Source organism: Pempheris klunzingeri, chromosome 3 (genome assembly GCF_042242105.1).
Source record: "Pempheris klunzingeri isolate RE-2024b chromosome 3, fPemKlu1.hap1, whole genome shotgun sequence".
NCBI lineage: Eukaryota > Metazoa > Chordata > Actinopteri > Acropomatiformes > Pempheridae > Pempheris > Pempheris klunzingeri.
The window spans coordinates 10,289,310-10,305,834 of NC_092014.1; the positions used below are offsets into that span (position 1 = coordinate 10,289,310).

The 16,525-nt window shown below is 42.7% G+C and overlaps 1 protein-coding gene across 1 annotated transcript in view; it reads left to right on the top strand.

The window, feature by feature from the left end:
• Positions 1 to 15,778, top strand: part of fam13a (family with sequence similarity 13 member A) — a 54,728-nt gene extending 38,950 nt beyond the window's left edge. The window contains exons 14-24 of the mRNA XM_070856538.1: positions 4,319 to 4,478; positions 9,071 to 9,287; positions 9,367 to 9,508; positions 9,733 to 9,814; positions 9,909 to 10,114; positions 10,351 to 10,434; positions 11,128 to 11,223; positions 12,139 to 12,222; positions 13,391 to 13,587; positions 14,256 to 14,357; positions 14,480 to 15,778. Of these exons, the coding sequence (XP_070712639.1) occupies positions 4,319 to 4,478; positions 9,071 to 9,287; positions 9,367 to 9,508; positions 9,733 to 9,814; positions 9,909 to 10,114; positions 10,351 to 10,434; positions 11,128 to 11,223; positions 12,139 to 12,222; positions 13,391 to 13,587; positions 14,256 to 14,357; positions 14,480 to 14,603 (1,494 nt within the window). The 3' untranslated portion in view covers positions 14,604 to 15,778. The remainder of the gene's footprint in view (positions 1 to 4,318; positions 4,479 to 9,070; positions 9,288 to 9,366; positions 9,509 to 9,732; positions 9,815 to 9,908; positions 10,115 to 10,350; positions 10,435 to 11,127; positions 11,224 to 12,138; positions 12,223 to 13,390; positions 13,588 to 14,255; positions 14,358 to 14,479) is intronic.
• The last annotated feature ends 747 nt before the right edge of the window (positions 15,779 to 16,525 follow it).

Consider the following 16,525-nt stretch of genomic DNA (forward strand, 5'->3'; position numbering starts at 1 on the left):
ATAAAAGAGACACAAAGCAATATAAGAATTTTTAAAAGAACACCTCAAAATAAAGGAATAAAATAAGCTCAACTGAAATACAAGGGAAGATTAGAAAATGCAGAGAAGTGAGAGATAAATAAATAGTCCCAGATGTAAAAGAAAAAAAAAACAAAGTGGTAAACACAGCTCTAACCACTGACATCTGTTTTGACAGTGTGTCACAAGCCTCCACAACACCATGCTGCTCTCCTACTCGTCAGTGTTTTGTAACACGACCACAGCTGATTTGCTGAAAAGAAATTTCTCAGCACTTCCATAGAAATGTATATTGAAAAAAAGGGAGATTTTAGATTTTCTCACTAAAAGGGATTTACCCACCATTACTTCTGCACAGACATACAGTAGTTCCTCAGTCAGCTGTTGGGAACATTGTGCAAAGCCTGTACTTTTCATTTAAAGCTGTGTGTTGCCGTGAGTGTGACCAGACAGAAACCAGTCACCATCTCCGTCTGCTCGTTTCCAGTTTTAATCTGGACCGGCACCGCTGAACAGAATCATGCAGCACTGCGCCATGACGGCGACTTTCTTTCTGAGCAGCCCAGATGGATTTTAGTAGCAGCTCAGGCTGCAGCTCTTCCACCACCACCACACTGTGCCACTGAGCGGCCATCTGGAGCCGGCCTGGCGCCGCTCTGAGAGGAGGCTGGTGCAGCAGCCTCTCAGCTGGTCAGGGTTACAACATGAGCATGATGGTTGCCATCAGGCCATCTTTGAGCTGAGGTCAGTTTAATTAATTAATAGACTGATCCTGTCTGCTGTTAATTTAATGTGCAGTATTTTGGTGATCTGGCAGAAATTATGAGGTCTGTCATTTAGTGCTTATCTGCTTAATCAGTCATTTGTCAAAGAACAACGCAAAACATTTATTGTTTGCATCTTCCCAACTGAGAGAATTACCTTTTCTTTTTTTTCTTTTTTGAACCAATAACACGACTCCTCCGTCTGAACATCCTGTACCAGCAACCTTATAAAAGTGAAGTGGTAAATGAGGTCTGCAGTGTGTTTCACTACCTCACGTGGGCAACACCGGCGTGTCAATTACACGCCAACACAAATATTATAGTGGGCCTTTCTTGCAGCAGAGCAAGTCTTGATGAATTATTATTTTTGTGGTCATAAAGGAAACCAATCACCCCAGAAAGTTGTGTGTGTGTATGTCAGTCCTCTACATTGTGTGTGTGTGTGTGTGTGTGCATGCATGCGTGTGTGTGTGTGTGTGTGTGTGTGTGTCAACAGTCTGTCTGGATGCCATCTCAGCAAAATGCCCCTTAAATTCCTCAATGTGTTTGTTTGTACACTATGTGTGTAAGCCTCCCAAACGCAGCTTAATCATTGTCTAATTCACCCACCCCCCACCTCCCTCCCTCTCTCTCACACACACACACACACACACACACAGTAGCTCCGTCTATCTCTCCCCTCCTGTGCACCAGCTGGACCTCTCATGATGATGTAATCGTGGCTCAAGTATGTTTGAGTGAACACAGTGGCTGATATTACAGGGAACAGTGCTGTGTGTGTGTGTGTGTGTGTGTGTGTGTGTGTGTGTGTGTGCGCGCACGTACATTCGAATTTTATTTGAACACAGCATGACAGCAGTGAGCTGTAACATCTGTGCTCCTGTTAATCCAGCGTGTTACTCCCCTGAGCACCTTGAAGTGGGTTTACATCGTGTCCTCTACACTGATGCCTGATGTTAGTGAGTCTGCTGGTGATGATTGTCAGCAGATTAATTAATCAGTTCAAACAAGCGGGATTAACTAATCATCAGATCTTTCATCAAACCTCATGTAATGAGTCATTTGCATATAAAAGGATTTGACATCAAAAGTGCAGCTTGCTGAAGAAACTTTTTGACCTCTTTAAAGCAGATAATATTATCATAGAGGTATTATGTCACAAGACATTCAGTTCAGTAGCTCTTCTCTCAACAATCCATTTGAGACTCATAGCATTACATAACATTGACCCAGTAGACTCCTCTGTTTCAAAGTCTAATGAGTCCATACTTTAATTGCATACTTCAATTACCGTCAGCAGTGCTGGTAACTCTTAACAAGAAGATACACAAACCTCAGCAGTTGACAGGGACAGAGTGGCCTATAGAACAAAGCAGGCACCATGGATTAAAAACTTAATGGTCAATATAAGTGACTTTGGAACAGACAGCCGTTATGTTAACGAGGCAGTATGTGATGATTAGGCTTTGAATATCTGTGAATCTGCATACATGACATTTTCAGTTGTTTTTGATTGAGTTACTGGCTTTGCACCAGTTAGAACATTCAAACACACTCAGTGAAAGTTCAGTATGGACCTTGGAAACATCAGCACCAGCATTTCTCTGTCCACTGAGGAATATCTTGAAACATGGTTAAAAGTTCCAAAAAAGCTTTATGATGGACTTTGCTGAGATTCTTTTTTGTGGAATACAGTTTTGTTTTCACTGTTTGACATTTGCATGACTTACTGGGACACTGGAGTAAAACCATCAGCTATTATTAATGTTAGTAGTAACACCTCTGCTTTTGTGAATTATTTAACCACCAATATACAATTAATATGTCAAAATAATGACCATGATCAATGATAATTTCTTCCTTCTCATGTATGGCCTAGTTTTCACTTTTGTTTCTCCTTAAGTGAAGCACATAACGATCCCACCAAACTAACCAGTAGCTACCGAGTGTTTACTGGTGCACACTATTAGCTCTTAAATTAAGTTAGACCTTAAATTTAATTTTCAGAGGATATTTTTAATATCCACAACCATATGTAAAAATATTTGCTTACACAGACACATTAGATCTTTGTTGGTTTCTGATCTCTTTCATTTTGGTTTGTTTGTTCTGTGTTTTGTTTTTGTGCACACTGGTTTTAGAAACTCATGCAAGTGATGTTGTGTCATTGCTCTGAATGTTATTTAGAATAATATTGGATTTCTAATAAGAAGAACTTCAGTGTTGCTTGATTGTGCTGGTGCAGTATGTACTTTCTCATGGAGACAAGGGGAGGGGGGGGGGATTTGTCACTTGAAAACAGTGACGGGAAGCACTACTCCTATTAGTCGATCACAGCCTGCACGTTGTCCCGCTGCTAACACCACTTTGCATCCTACGTGTTCCCCATCACATCAAAGTTATTTCCCGTTTAACAGCTGAGGAGACTTGATAAGTTGCAGATTTTGGCCACGTGCCCCTCAAATCAGTACAGGACCACACACATACACATACGCACACATACACTAATTATGCTGTTACACTGTAATCTCTCATAAACCTGCCAACAACAACAACTTAGTATCATGAACAAAGAAACAAAACAAGGGCTGCTGTAACCAGATTCAAGTGCACCCCTTGCTGTAAGCCGTCTGTGGCATTTATGAGGTCTAGTAGCAGTGTGTCTTGATCTGTTTTTCCTAAAAATAGCTTGGTCCCACGCCCAGACAGAGGAAATGGGACCCTTTGGGTTTAGTGCTAAGTGATCCATGGAAGCGTTCTAAATACATGACCAGCTGAGTATGTTGTTTCCCCAAATTATTTACATTACACTAGAATATGATTACACTGCTTTGATCGTGGGTGATAGTGAGTGGACTTTGAGAAAGTTTGAGATAGGAGTAGAAAGAGGAGAGGCCGGTGGATTAGGGGTAAACAATGGAAGGAAATAGAAGAAGTCATGAGGTGCTGAAAGTGACGGCTTGCATATAATATCTCTTCTTTGAGCTAAATGTTTCTCTGCAGAGAGAGACAAAAAGGGAGAGAGAAAAAAATCACCCAGTCAGCCTACGTGTGCTGGCTCACAATCTGGTTGCTTTTTTTTTTTTTCCTCACCTCCCTCCTCTCCTCCTTCCCTCCCTCTCTCTCTAACACCCCTCCCCTCTGCTCTTGCTGCTGTGAAACAAACAAGTCCAGAGCGGCGCTAGGGTGGGGAAGATATGCATGTCAGGCAAGAGCAAAAGCAACGAGGACTACTGTGGAGAGAAGAGAGAGAGAAAACAAGGGAGGGAAGGAGGAAGGGAGGGAGAGTGGGAGGGGTGAGGGATTCCAGTGGGGGAAAGATGAGGCGGAGCCAATTCACTCCAGCTCTCTTGCACACAGCCAGAGACCGATGGGCGGATGTTTTGGCCACAGAGGCAGCCAATGGGAAGCAGGGAGCAGCCCCCTCTGTTAGGGCAGGGCCAGTCTGAGGGAGTGTGTGGCTCAACTTAAAGAGTGTGTTCACAGGCTGATCATCGTCCTTGAGAGCTCTTTTCTTTTCTCTCATGGTTGTGCAGACGCTAAGGATGAAGATCCAGGAGTCGCCCGTCACTTGTGACACGGGGAGGGTCGGCAGCGGAGAGGTTCGAGGCTCAGAACCGGATTGTGAGAAGACGAGCTGTGAGGACGTGCCCCGGCTGGACCTGACAGCACTGACTGAGGACAACAACTGGGGAGGTGAGGCTATAGGCCAGCCTACTGTTGTTTTTATGCTCAGTTTTTGCTCAGACTTGCAACGCTGCTTTTCTAAGTAGGTCTCATGCTACATGGAATACACACCTTTTCACAAAAACACACATACGCACCCCAGACAACCCACCCACAGCTCTCCACCCAGCTCTGCACATGGGTGTCTGGGTAGCAGCTGCACACCTTCTGTTGCCTGTCCTCCTCCACCTCCTCCTCCTGGTGCTGCTCCTTCTGCCTCTCCTGCTGGATTTAATTGAAAAAGATCCTCTTAAGTCCTCCAGCCACCTATATCTGGAGGAAAAACTGGAGGCGTGCTTGTTTGCTCGGCTGGCAAGATAAGGCAGCGCTGCAGAGAGTGTGTTGTTTTTGCTGCTGTTGAATGAGACTTCATGGAAATCTTGAATCTTGTCTTCGTCCCTCAAGAGAAAATGTGAAAGTGTAGCCAAGTTTAGAGCTCCACCTGCAGTTGTATTTAAAGAGCAAACAGTGGGTTTCAACCAGGATTTAGCATTTACTTGGAAATTTCTGGCACTGAATGGTTTCCAGACTGAGCTGCTGCTATATTTCCCAGTTAAAAATCAATCATTATAAGGGTGGCTGAATGGTGATAACACTGCACCAGTCAAAAACACTGAAGATGCCTTGCTTGCATTCAGAGAGAAATTTTCAGACTAGTCTCTCAAAGTCTCATATTCGCTCCAGGAAAAGTGATGTTGACGTCTGTGCATGTGCATTCAGCGGCAACTTTGCACACGATCAAATGTAAATGAAGTCTGTCTTGATTTATTAAGTCTGGTTAATTTATTGATGCTGGCTAATCAAGTGTAATCTCTCATGCAGAGTTTGCAGAAATAGTCATGAGCATTGCATTATTGATACATCTCTCCGTTCTCCATTCTGCTGTCAGACCTTCTTTGAGTTTGTTATTAATGTATTTGTTTTTGCAGTATTGGCATTTGTACAGAAAGGAAATCATGCACAATCGCCATGCACTGTGATTGTTAGGACATGCACTGTGATTGTTTGTTAGGACATTGCGACACAGGGGAGGTAGGTGGAGGTTTCTGTGTTGAGCACAGAAAGCCGAGTATTTTTGCTGAACTAAACACTGGAATGATAACCAACAGGTTCGTTCATATAGTGAAATGCAGTTAGAGAGCATGTTGCATCATGTGTTAACATTTTTCCGCTGCAATGCTGGTCTTCACTCCCACCACCGTCGCCACCACTGTTTCCTGTTTGATGTGGCAGTTGGAGCAAAATTGTTCCATGCATTAAATGTCTTAACTTCAACAGCCTCTTGTTTAGAGCATTAGCAGACGATGGCGTGTTGTGTGGAGCTCTCTAGTGGCCAAATGTGATACATGAAAACAGGTTAGAGGAGGTTGATGTCGTTGCTTTGCAGCATCTACTCCGTATCAGAAGGCATGTCAGCTCTTTAAATATTAAACATTAGATATATACGATAAGATAAATTAAGATTAGATAAGATAACTTGAGAAATTGTTGTGCAGCTGTTGCAGTACAACAGAGAAAGTATAAATATAGAATATCAATAATGGTACTGGACTGGCTCTCTCAGTTCAAACATGGTGTTTCTGATTGTGCTTGTAATTAAATTGCAATGTAGCAGAGGCTAACTTTCTACAGTGTTCAGGAAATCTACAAACCAGATGGCTGTTTTACACAGACATTATGAAGATATTTTGTATTAGATCTCTAGCCTGTTGTGTTTTTTTTTCTTGGATTTTCACCTCTTCTTAGCATCCCTGTACATTCTGTCCTGAATATGTAACTGAGGTCATGGCAGCGAGGACGCCACTGGGAGCCTCCATGATTGGCTGTGACAGGCCGTTCAGACATACAGTGTCTCCTTTAGGTGCATGAGGTCTCGAACAGATCAGACCCAGTGAAGCATGAGGCCAAGAAGGCCTTGCCATAGCACGAACTGCAACTGTGAAAATGAATCGTGCAAAGTTGAACGTGTTGGTTTTTTTCTGGCATGTTTATCAGAGAGCCAATACACATGAGTACAGAGGGGTTTATGTTCTGGCAAAGTGAGGCAACCGGAATAAGCAGTTAATCAAGCTGTATAACGGCAGTAAGTATTGTTAGGGCATGTGTGCATACTGTACAGAAGGTGTAATACTGTACAAATGGTCTCACGGGTGGTTGAGGGCATTAGGCAGTGGTGTGAGAACTTTGTCCCAGTACACTTTGTGCCAGCGCCTGTCATGGTGACCTGATATTTGCTGCTGATCTGGCCTTTCCTGTCTGCCAGCGATGGTGGAGAGACATTAGCAGACATTTTGACAGGGAGAAACAAGACTCTGAAGCTTTGTGAGTTAATTAAGGTTTAGGGAGATGTTACTGTTACTTTGATGATTATATATGCAACAAGGAGATTGCATGCTGATCCTTTCATACTTCTGTTTCCTTGTTTTCATTCCTTCATCTTGTCCTTTGCCTCTCTTCTCCCCTCTTTTCTTCTTTTTTAGATTCTCCGTTCTTTAACACCCCCTTCCTTGATTTCAAAAGCATTTTTCATCCAAGTTGTTGTGATGGTAAGTGTTGTGTTACATCACTCTCTGTGCTGACTTGCATTGCTACAAGTAACACGTCAGAAAGAAAGAAAGAAAGAAAGAGGCTGTCTGAATGACCTTTTTGAGTGCATGGCAACATGCTTGAATGATCTGGAACATTGTGGCCGAGCATCGCACACACAACAACCTTTAGCGAAATGGCAAACTGGCATGTTTTTTGTTCCGTTAGTCCAGTTAATCCTGAACCATCAGCGAGCAGGCAGTTGATTTAAAGGATTAATTTCAAACGCCATGGAGCCTCACTGTCCGGCCACACCGCACTTGCACTCCGAGCGAGATAATAGACCTCAAAGGAAGACATTCGGCGTGATTGAGAGTTTCACCTGCCGCTGTGAGCGAGCTCTAACATGCCTGAGAGTTGCTACTCGATAAACTGCACGTACCTAGAAGTACAAGAGGACTCCTGGGACCAAAGCTGGAATTTGAGCTACGTTGCCTCTCATACGCCCAGCTAAGAAAAATATGCATGTGCAGTTTTAGACTGGGCGTGCATATTTTCATGGGTGCTTTCTGACACCTTGAACGTTTACTCTGACGGTTGGTTTCCTTCAGAGCTTGTTTTCGCTCTCTCCATCTCTTCTCCCTGTGTAACATCTCTGTATATTTCCAGAGTCTCCTGTGATGTTATATGTCCCTCTTCTTCTATGAAGTCTACATTATTTCTCCTGCTGAGTTTATGTTTCCTATAGAGTTTTCCCTTCTTATTTTAACCGCGAACTCTCTCAGACAACCCGACGTGTCTCTGTCTAGTCTTTCATGCACGTGTACTTGGAGAGTCACATCGACCTGGTCTATGTCTCACCATGCAGATTGGAAACTACAAGACAAACGCCCCACTGTACCTCACAGCAGGGGTCGTGCCCCGACATTATCCCATTGAGAGCAAGGGATTATTAATAGCCCAGGGATTGTCAGGGGTATCTGCATGGCTATTTTCACCAAAGATAATTATTGCCAGGATGGAGACTGTAACCAGGGGATGAACAGAGAGAGGGACGGTGGGCGTGTCTTACCCACAGTTTCAGAACAACATCTGTGACTGTCGAGCCCCAGAGGAAGTTTTTTTTTTTTCCCCACAACGAGCATTAGAGAGAGCAGCTTCATCGCGTCAAATGATTTGCACAACGGTGATCCAAAGAGATGTTAGCAGGGAGAGAAATTACCTTGGAGGAGAATAAGTGCTGATGTTTGGAAAATTAACTTATTGTTGGACTTTCCCTGAACAGTTTGACGCATCTTGTATGTTACTTACTCGTATCGTTAAAAAAAAAAAAAGAACATATTAAAGCAGAAAAGTATATGCTGGTTTCATTACAATTTGGTTTCAAATTGGCAAAATTCCCCCATTTGTTGCATGTAACTAATTTCTTTTCTTATTAACAAAGACCAACGTAAATCGTCTGCAGCAATTTACTGATGAGCTGATTTTGCTGCTTTTTTTTTCTTTTTAAATGATGCACAAAACCTGGAATTTGAAGAAGTCACGTGCACTCCTCACTATTTTCACACACATTTTTATAGAGCAAAAAATCTGCAGATTCATCAGTTGTGAAAAAATCATTAGTTTTAGCCATAGTATGAATAACAGTCCATTTAAATTATTGGTCATTTGAAAGTTGTTTGTATAGTGAAATAGTTGTAGTTCAACCTTTTGAGTTATAGTTATTGTTACTGACTAACAAATGAACCTAAAAAATATGAAAGGATTCTGATTCAATAAGCAGATTTCATACTGGATTTAGAGTTCATGAAATGCTATTGAACTCTAGAGGAGGACGTGTTTTATCCTGTTAGTCTGTAGCTTCGGAGCTCTCGGGGTTAACATTGTGAACCTGCTCTTACTGTACTAAAACAAGTTATGTGTTGTCTGGTGGCAGCATGCACCACATTTCTAAAAACCTTTGTTTGCCGTTTACATCGTCTCTCTGACAGCAGAACAAAGTAAAGTGACACATTTTTGTTGTGCGTGTTACTCAGAACCAGTCCCAGCGTACTCATCACTGCAGAGGGAGAGCATGGACCGCGAGGAGGCCCGGCTGTCCCCTCACGCTGGGGGACGTCTGATCCGCCAGCTGCTGGAGGAGGACAGCGACCCGATGCTGTCCCCTCGCTTCTACGCCTACGGACAGTGCCAGCAGTACCTGGACGACACTGAAGTGCCTCCCTCACCGCCAAACGCACACTCGTTTGTCAGGTAAACGCATGGCGTGGTTTCAATTCCAGAGGCGGTTTGAAGAAGCTGCCAGTGACATTAACATTGCATGTCTCTCCAGCCGCAGGCGGAGTTCGTCTCTTGGTTCCTGCGATGATGAGAAAGAGGAGTTGACATCGGCCCAGCTCACAAAGAGGATCCATGTGCTGAAGAAAAAGATCCACAGGTTCGAGGAGAGGTTTGAAGAGGAGCGGAAATACAGGGTAGGTACAAGCTTTTCATTTACCACAAAACCTGATAAATAAGGTTATTGACTTTCTGAGGAGACTCTGACAACTCATTAAAATAGATTGTAAATGGAAAATAGAATTCTGCAAAGTTTTATGTGGGACCATTGGCGTTTTTTCAGCCTCATAAAAAGCACACAGAGCTGGATTTATATCACAGATTTATATCAGGTGCTGCTGCTTTTTCATTTCTTGTCCAGCCCTCCCACGGTGATAAAGCTGCAAACCCAGAGGTGCTGAGGTGGGTAAATGAACTGGCCAAGCTTCGTAAAGAGCTAAAAGGTAAGACGCAGACACAAACAGCACTCCTAAACACAACTGAAAAAATGTACTAAAATCAGCAGAGCTCATGTCTGTTGCTCCTCTCCCTCATCAGAAAACAAGCTGATGAAGTCCGAGGAGGACCTGCCGCCTCTGACCCGTCAGCGCAGCAACACGCTGCCCAAAAGCTTCGGCTCTCAGCTGGAGAAGAAACCCCAGCAAGAGAAAGTGCCAAAGCCGCCGGTGGAAAGCACCCTGGAGACGATTCTGAACAAGCTGCAGGAGAAGAGGGAGGAGGTGAACCGCCCCGAGGACATCAAGGTAAGACCGTGACCACGTGACACACTCGCAAGGATGAATAAATAAAACATAGACAGATGTATCCAGCGAGCGGACGTTTCATGTAAGATAAACAGCATCAATTTTAAAGCAGGCGGCACGTCTTGAATTTATTACGGTGCTGCAGTATGTGTGTTTAAACCAAACCAAAGGAATGTCAGTGCGCTGCAGAAAGAACTCTGAAACATTTTTACTTACTTCCTGTCCTCTGCTGACAGGATATGACACGGGAGCAAATCGGAGCGGAGAAAGTCGCCCTGCAGAAAGCTCTCCTCTACTACGAGAGCATTCACGGTCGACCCGTAAGTCCTCCTCCACATCCTCTCCGTCAGATAAACACACACAGATACATGAAGGCCAATTCTTGCTGCACGTCTGATCTCGTGGCAGCCATGTTGGCTCAAACACTGAAAAACTTGTTTACCGCTTTATTATGACCCAGATTTCCAGTCAAGGGTGAATAATGTCTCAAGAGTCCAGAGTGCATGCGTCTGGTCAGCGTTCACGATGTGTGTGCCGGTTATTAAATTAATGAATGTGTTTTGTTTTTTTTACTGCTTGACTTTTTAAACTTGATCTTGATTTGGAAATGCAGCAATTTGTGCAACAGAAAATTTGTCCCCTCAGGAGTTTCAACAGCATTTAAAAGACAACTCTGCTGAACTGTAACGGAGCTGACACACACTTTGATGTCAGACCAAATCCAATTGCAATAATTGTGCCGTCTAATCCCTGCTAGTATTGTCGTGTATATATCAGGAAGTGCAGCTGACCTTTCTGCCACCTCTGTTCCTCCTCACGCTGCGCGTCTCCCCTGGTTTGTGGTTAATGACCTTCGCACTCTGAGCAGTTGTTGTGGGCGAGTCTGGGTTAGCTGTCCTTTTGTGTTACGTTAGCGCTGTAGCTAGTTAGTCTGCAGGGAGACAGAAGAGGACAGAAAGAAATAACGCTGTGCTAACAAGATGCTTTTGTTTCCCTCCATTTTGCTGCCTCAGGTGACCAAGAGCGAGAGGCAAGTCATGAAGCCCCTGTACGACAGATATCGCCTGGTGAAGCAGATCCTGTGCAGAGCCTCCACCATCCCAGTCATTGTAAGTGTCACATCTTAACCTCCCTCCTTTCTTTGTTCCTCAGCAGCTGTCCAGTTGTCCCACTGCTCTTGGACAAGCGAGCGGCAAAGATCACTGCATTGTCAAAGCGTCTGCAGACACTTAATCCCAGCTCATGCTGGCTTTGGTGCCCGCTGTGGGAACCGGTAGCAGCCGTGCCACAGACGCGTTATCCACCTTTCAAGGCTCTAAGTCCAGCTTTAGCAGCTCAGTGAATCCCCCGGTCGTAAAGGAGCTCATAGCTCGTAGGTGGCAGATTGAGTTCACAGGAAACGACACGATGAAGAGCTGAGTGCAGGAGAGGGTCAGAAAGTGGAGAAATGGTCAGCTTTACTATGAAATAAAGACGTGTTTTATACTTTAAACGAAACGGGGAAAAAAAATCAGTATTATTGATGCTTCTGTTGCATTAGTAATAATTCTGCCTATAGATATATGCTTCCTTTTCCCTATTGTTTGTGTACTCAACTATTTAATAACAATTTATATTATGTAAGATATGATCTGTATAATGGAGACACGGTATCTCTTATATAATACACTACTGTTCCTCTAATCCCCATCATGCAAATTGGAACTAATGTCATTCTATACAATACATGTCAGGGTGCAGCACTTTTATTATCCTGGAAAAGTCAAATAACCCTATACCCATATTCAGGGCTCTGTTTGTCATGAATAATTAGAATTATTGTTGTTGGGACGTTCTGTGGAAAATAAGGTGATGTTAAGCTGGAAAAGAAAAAGGAAAATCTGCTTAGCTTCAGCTCCGATAAAAGTTTGGACAGGATCTGGTGAAAGCTGGGAGGCAGAGTTGCATTATCTCGTGGTCTTGCTGTAAAAAGCAGAGTGAGCGTCTCAGCGTGGTTAACGCTTCCTTCTGAACCGTCACCACAGGGCTCTCCCTCCAGCAAGCGCAGAGGTCCCCTCCTTCAGCCCATTATCGAGGGCGAAACCGCCCTCTTCTTCGATGATATCAAGGTGAAGAGCTGCTGCCGCTGCTTTAATAATCAGTCGCCAGCTCCCCCGCCCTGCCCTGCCCTGCCCCGCCTCCCCCGAACCCCACCCTCCCCCTTATTTAACCACCATTTACCCCTCTAATGCATCTGATTGCTGCCTGTTGATTGGGTAGTTGCCTGTTTCCTGCCACCAGCATCTGTAGAGACGTTGAATCAGTAGCTGCCTGGATCTGATGTTTGAATCTGTGATTTATTATTATTTTATTTTAACTTTTTTGAATGAGCACTATGTTGTGTGTTGTGTTTTAAGGGATAATTCTGGTTTATTACAACATGGGTCTCATTTTTAGAGTTTTGGTCATTATTCCTAACATTAATAATATAATTTTACTGGGTTAAAAACAGAATTTAAATAAACCTCCAGGTTAGTCAGATTTAACTGGAAGAGAGAGGAGAACTACCTGTAGTATAATTAATCAAATAAAGTAGTTAAGACCATTGATTCCCAATCGCTCTTTGGTGGGTATGTGAAAATATTGATTGGGTAAACAGCAGTTATGATTTAACTAAAAAATAAATCCACACATTTGTGTTTTTGAGGAAAGAAAACAGCCAACTAGCATCACAAATTAGTGATCTTCAGTATATACAAACCCACGGTGTAACAGTAATAACTTTGAAAACTTGTATTTCAGAAGCATTTTTGAGCTTGTTTACAACCTGTCTGATCATCTGAGTGTGTTGAGTTGATGTTGTAATGAGCAAAAGAAATGACGAAGCTACAAGACCCACATCTTGAACCATAAAGATACTGTAGGGGTTTTTCAACAAACTAAACTAAATGGTTCTTCTCACTGGGTTTTGCCGCCGTTTAACGTACACTGGTTACAGTTGGGTCAGGACTGACAGGGTGTATGAAATCAGCTCTTGGTGGATTGTGTGTCTTCCAGTCGACTGCCCTCATTAACTCCATCTATACATGAGACATGAATCACAAACGAGGACCATGGGAGTGTGTTTTGCTGGTGTACCGTGTTGATTTATAACCATCGATGACTAACTCTGCACGATCATTACGCACTGCAGTGTTTGAGCCCGGAGGCCGGTTGACGGCCTCGGCTTTTTAACGCCACAGCACGACGTGGCCTTTTCACGCTTGGCCACTGTTTGACCTCTTTCTGCTCCCGCAGGAGGAAGAGGACGGCTCGGAGGACGACGGAGACTCGAAGACCCAGTTCACCGTGACCGTCCGGCCCGACCTCAGCGTGCTCGGCTTCCTGGATCACATGGACGAGGACACGGACGGTTTCATCTCACCCGTGGATGAACTCTCGCCCTCTAAGAACACGACGGACATGAGGCTGTCCAACCTGCACGCTGCCACCACGTAAGACAACAAAGACTGACCGCACATCTTAACAGTGCTGGAAAGGAACTAAACACAGTTATTCAAGTCCTGTATTTAACTAATTTAGCTACTTTGCTTTGAGTATTTCCCTTTTATTTTTATTTCCCTTTTATGTTACTTTATTGTGAACTACCTTTATTTGCCAGCTTGTGTTTGTGATTTCAGATTGAGATTTTAAAGTAAAAAAGAAATGATGATTTTATAAAATGCGACAAATTGTTAAAGATTAAAGACCTTAATAGAAATCAGAGCCTAATTTAGGCCTCTCGTTATGTTTAAGATGTCTGTGAATGGTCAGAATTTCCACTAAAAAGGCATTTCTCCTTTTAAACTTCATTTAAATAACTGTGTTACGCCTGAGGAGGTCAAATTATTTAGCAAAGCAAAAAACGAAACAAAGAAATTAGAGAAACGTCTCAGAAGTGACTACAGAGTTGTGTAGCAGAGCTTTGGTTTGTCCTCTTTCCTGCCACAGTAAGATTTTAAATGCAGGATTTTTACTTGTAATCGACTATTTTCCCATGTTGTTGTATTGGTGCGTTTACATAAGGATCTGTGTGCTTCGTCCACCACTGCATAATAAACCTCCAACACCTTCAGATGTTCTGGTGTGAGGTCTTTAAATGTTTCTGCTCTCTCCGTTACAGACAGGAACTCGTCGAGCAGCTCCAAGAGACCCGAGAGGAGAAGAAGAGGCTCCGCAAGAACCTGAAAGAGTTCGAGGACCAGTTCTTCAGACAAAATGGAAGGTAAAAGAGAAGAATTTGCTCAGATTACATAAGAGAGAGAGAGAGTGAGTGACATTCGCTTAATGGGTTTTCCACAGCTGAATTTTCTCCGTTTGCTAATGTTTGTTGTCTTGTTCCCATAGAAATGTGCAGAAGGAGGACCGCTCCCCGCTGGCAGTGGAGTACAACGAATACAAGCACGTTAAAGCCAAGCTGCGGCTGCTGGAAGTCCTCATCAGCAAAAGAGACTCGACTAAGTTCATCTGAGGAAAAAAAATAAAAGACTTTTGAACAGACTGACACTTCGGTCACTGGAGAAACGGTCAAACACATCTCACCCAGCCGGAGAAAAGATCCGATTTTCCTCCCCGCCGCTCGTTTAGTTTTTGCGGCTGGTGGGGAAACGGCCCGTTAATCCGTTCTGTCGAGCCCAGCGGGGTTTTCCCTCCGGAGCCCGCTGAGAGCCGCCGACCCACGACTGATTCAGAGTCACCTGCTTCACCTGAGAGCTTCACTTCCAGCCAAACCTCACTGACTGAGCAAAGACGCACACGAATAACCTGAATCACACTTTTATTGCTAATAATTTATTTCTATCCTTTTTGAATGTTTTTATTGGAACAGAAAAGTTATTTTTCTCACGCTTTACTGTAGAAGTCTTAAAAAGAGAAAAACCTTGTAAGTAAAATAATAGATATGAAATGATTGCTATTTTTAAAGAAGGATTTTTGTGATCAAGATTTCTGTGTATTTTTTTAAGGGAGACGTTACTATTTGTATAACTTCAATCAGCTATTAACAGTATTCACTAAATGAACTCTATTTCAGTTCTGAACATCATATAATGTCTGAAATAATCTCATGTCGCTTCTCTAGAAGTCTAATCGAGTATTTCCTCACTAAAAGAAGTGGTTTCTAATTTAAAAACAACCCAAAGACAGTGACTCAGAGTGCAAACAGCGAACCAAAATAGCTCATCGTTTTCAATAAAACTCCTTATTTCCTTCATCGCTGGTACTTTTAAGCATTTAACTGTGTATTTTATGCATTGACGTGCTTTTTCTTCCCCCATTTACTTCATGTCAAATAAGCTATTTCTCGTCTTGAAATCACTGGTATGTTTTTGCTCACACTGACAAACTTTGACAAGGACGTTTGTGAGATACCCGCTGAGGACAGAAATGGTCCCTTGTTTCCTTCTCGTCCTCTCCGGAGCTCGTTCGTGTTCTCTTGTAAATACGGATCACTGTGTATGTTTACATTTCTGTGAGCGACTACATTTTTCCTCTCTTTCTCCAAAATGGATGATTATCAGTGTGAATTTTGTTTTTACTGAATGTCAACACTGGCAAGGCTTAATGAATTCTGAGTGTGTACATTTTAGTACATAAATTGTATTTGTATTTTGTACATAATATGAATGAAATCATATTTTTACTGAGTTTCTGGGCTCTGTGGATTTCTTTTGTGTGACTGGGATGATTTGGAAACTTCACCTGCATCATAAATTCATACATAAATTCTTCTTTGTGGGCTCGCTGTTAAATTCTGCAGCATTGCTAATGTTACTCCACTGATCTGCAGTCTGCATGAATGAACATCCAACAGTGTTTTGGTTTTAAGCACATTTTCTCAGCTGCTATAAGAGGTCCAGGATCATGCTTTCTCAGTGATGTGTGTGGATACACATGAGCCTGCATGTGTGCCAAAGTATCAGTATCAGCCGTCAACATCAGAAAACTCATCACAAAAAGGCATCTAATGTGATGTAAACGTACATATATTTACAGTTCAAATATCAGTTTGAAAACATCCACTCAGTAGCAGCTTTCAGTCAGATCGCATGAGCTTCCTCAGCAGACAGAGTCCCTTCAGCCATCTTGAAAATGTAAATGTTCAAACTCTCATTATTCTAATAATAAACAATTCTAATAAAACTAAAATTTATACCTTATTTTGCAGCTCAAAGTGCTTTAAAAGAAGAAAGTATTAAAAACAAGGCATAAGAAGCACAAACAGCAAAAGCAATAAATAATAATGAAACAAAAAAATACAGAAAAATAATTATGTTAAAATGAATTCATTTTAAAAAAAAAAAGTCTATAAAATCAAATCTATCAGCACCAGCTGCTTCTATGATTCGTGCTGGAAGTTTGTTCCAAAACTTTGGTGCGTAACAGCTGCTTTTT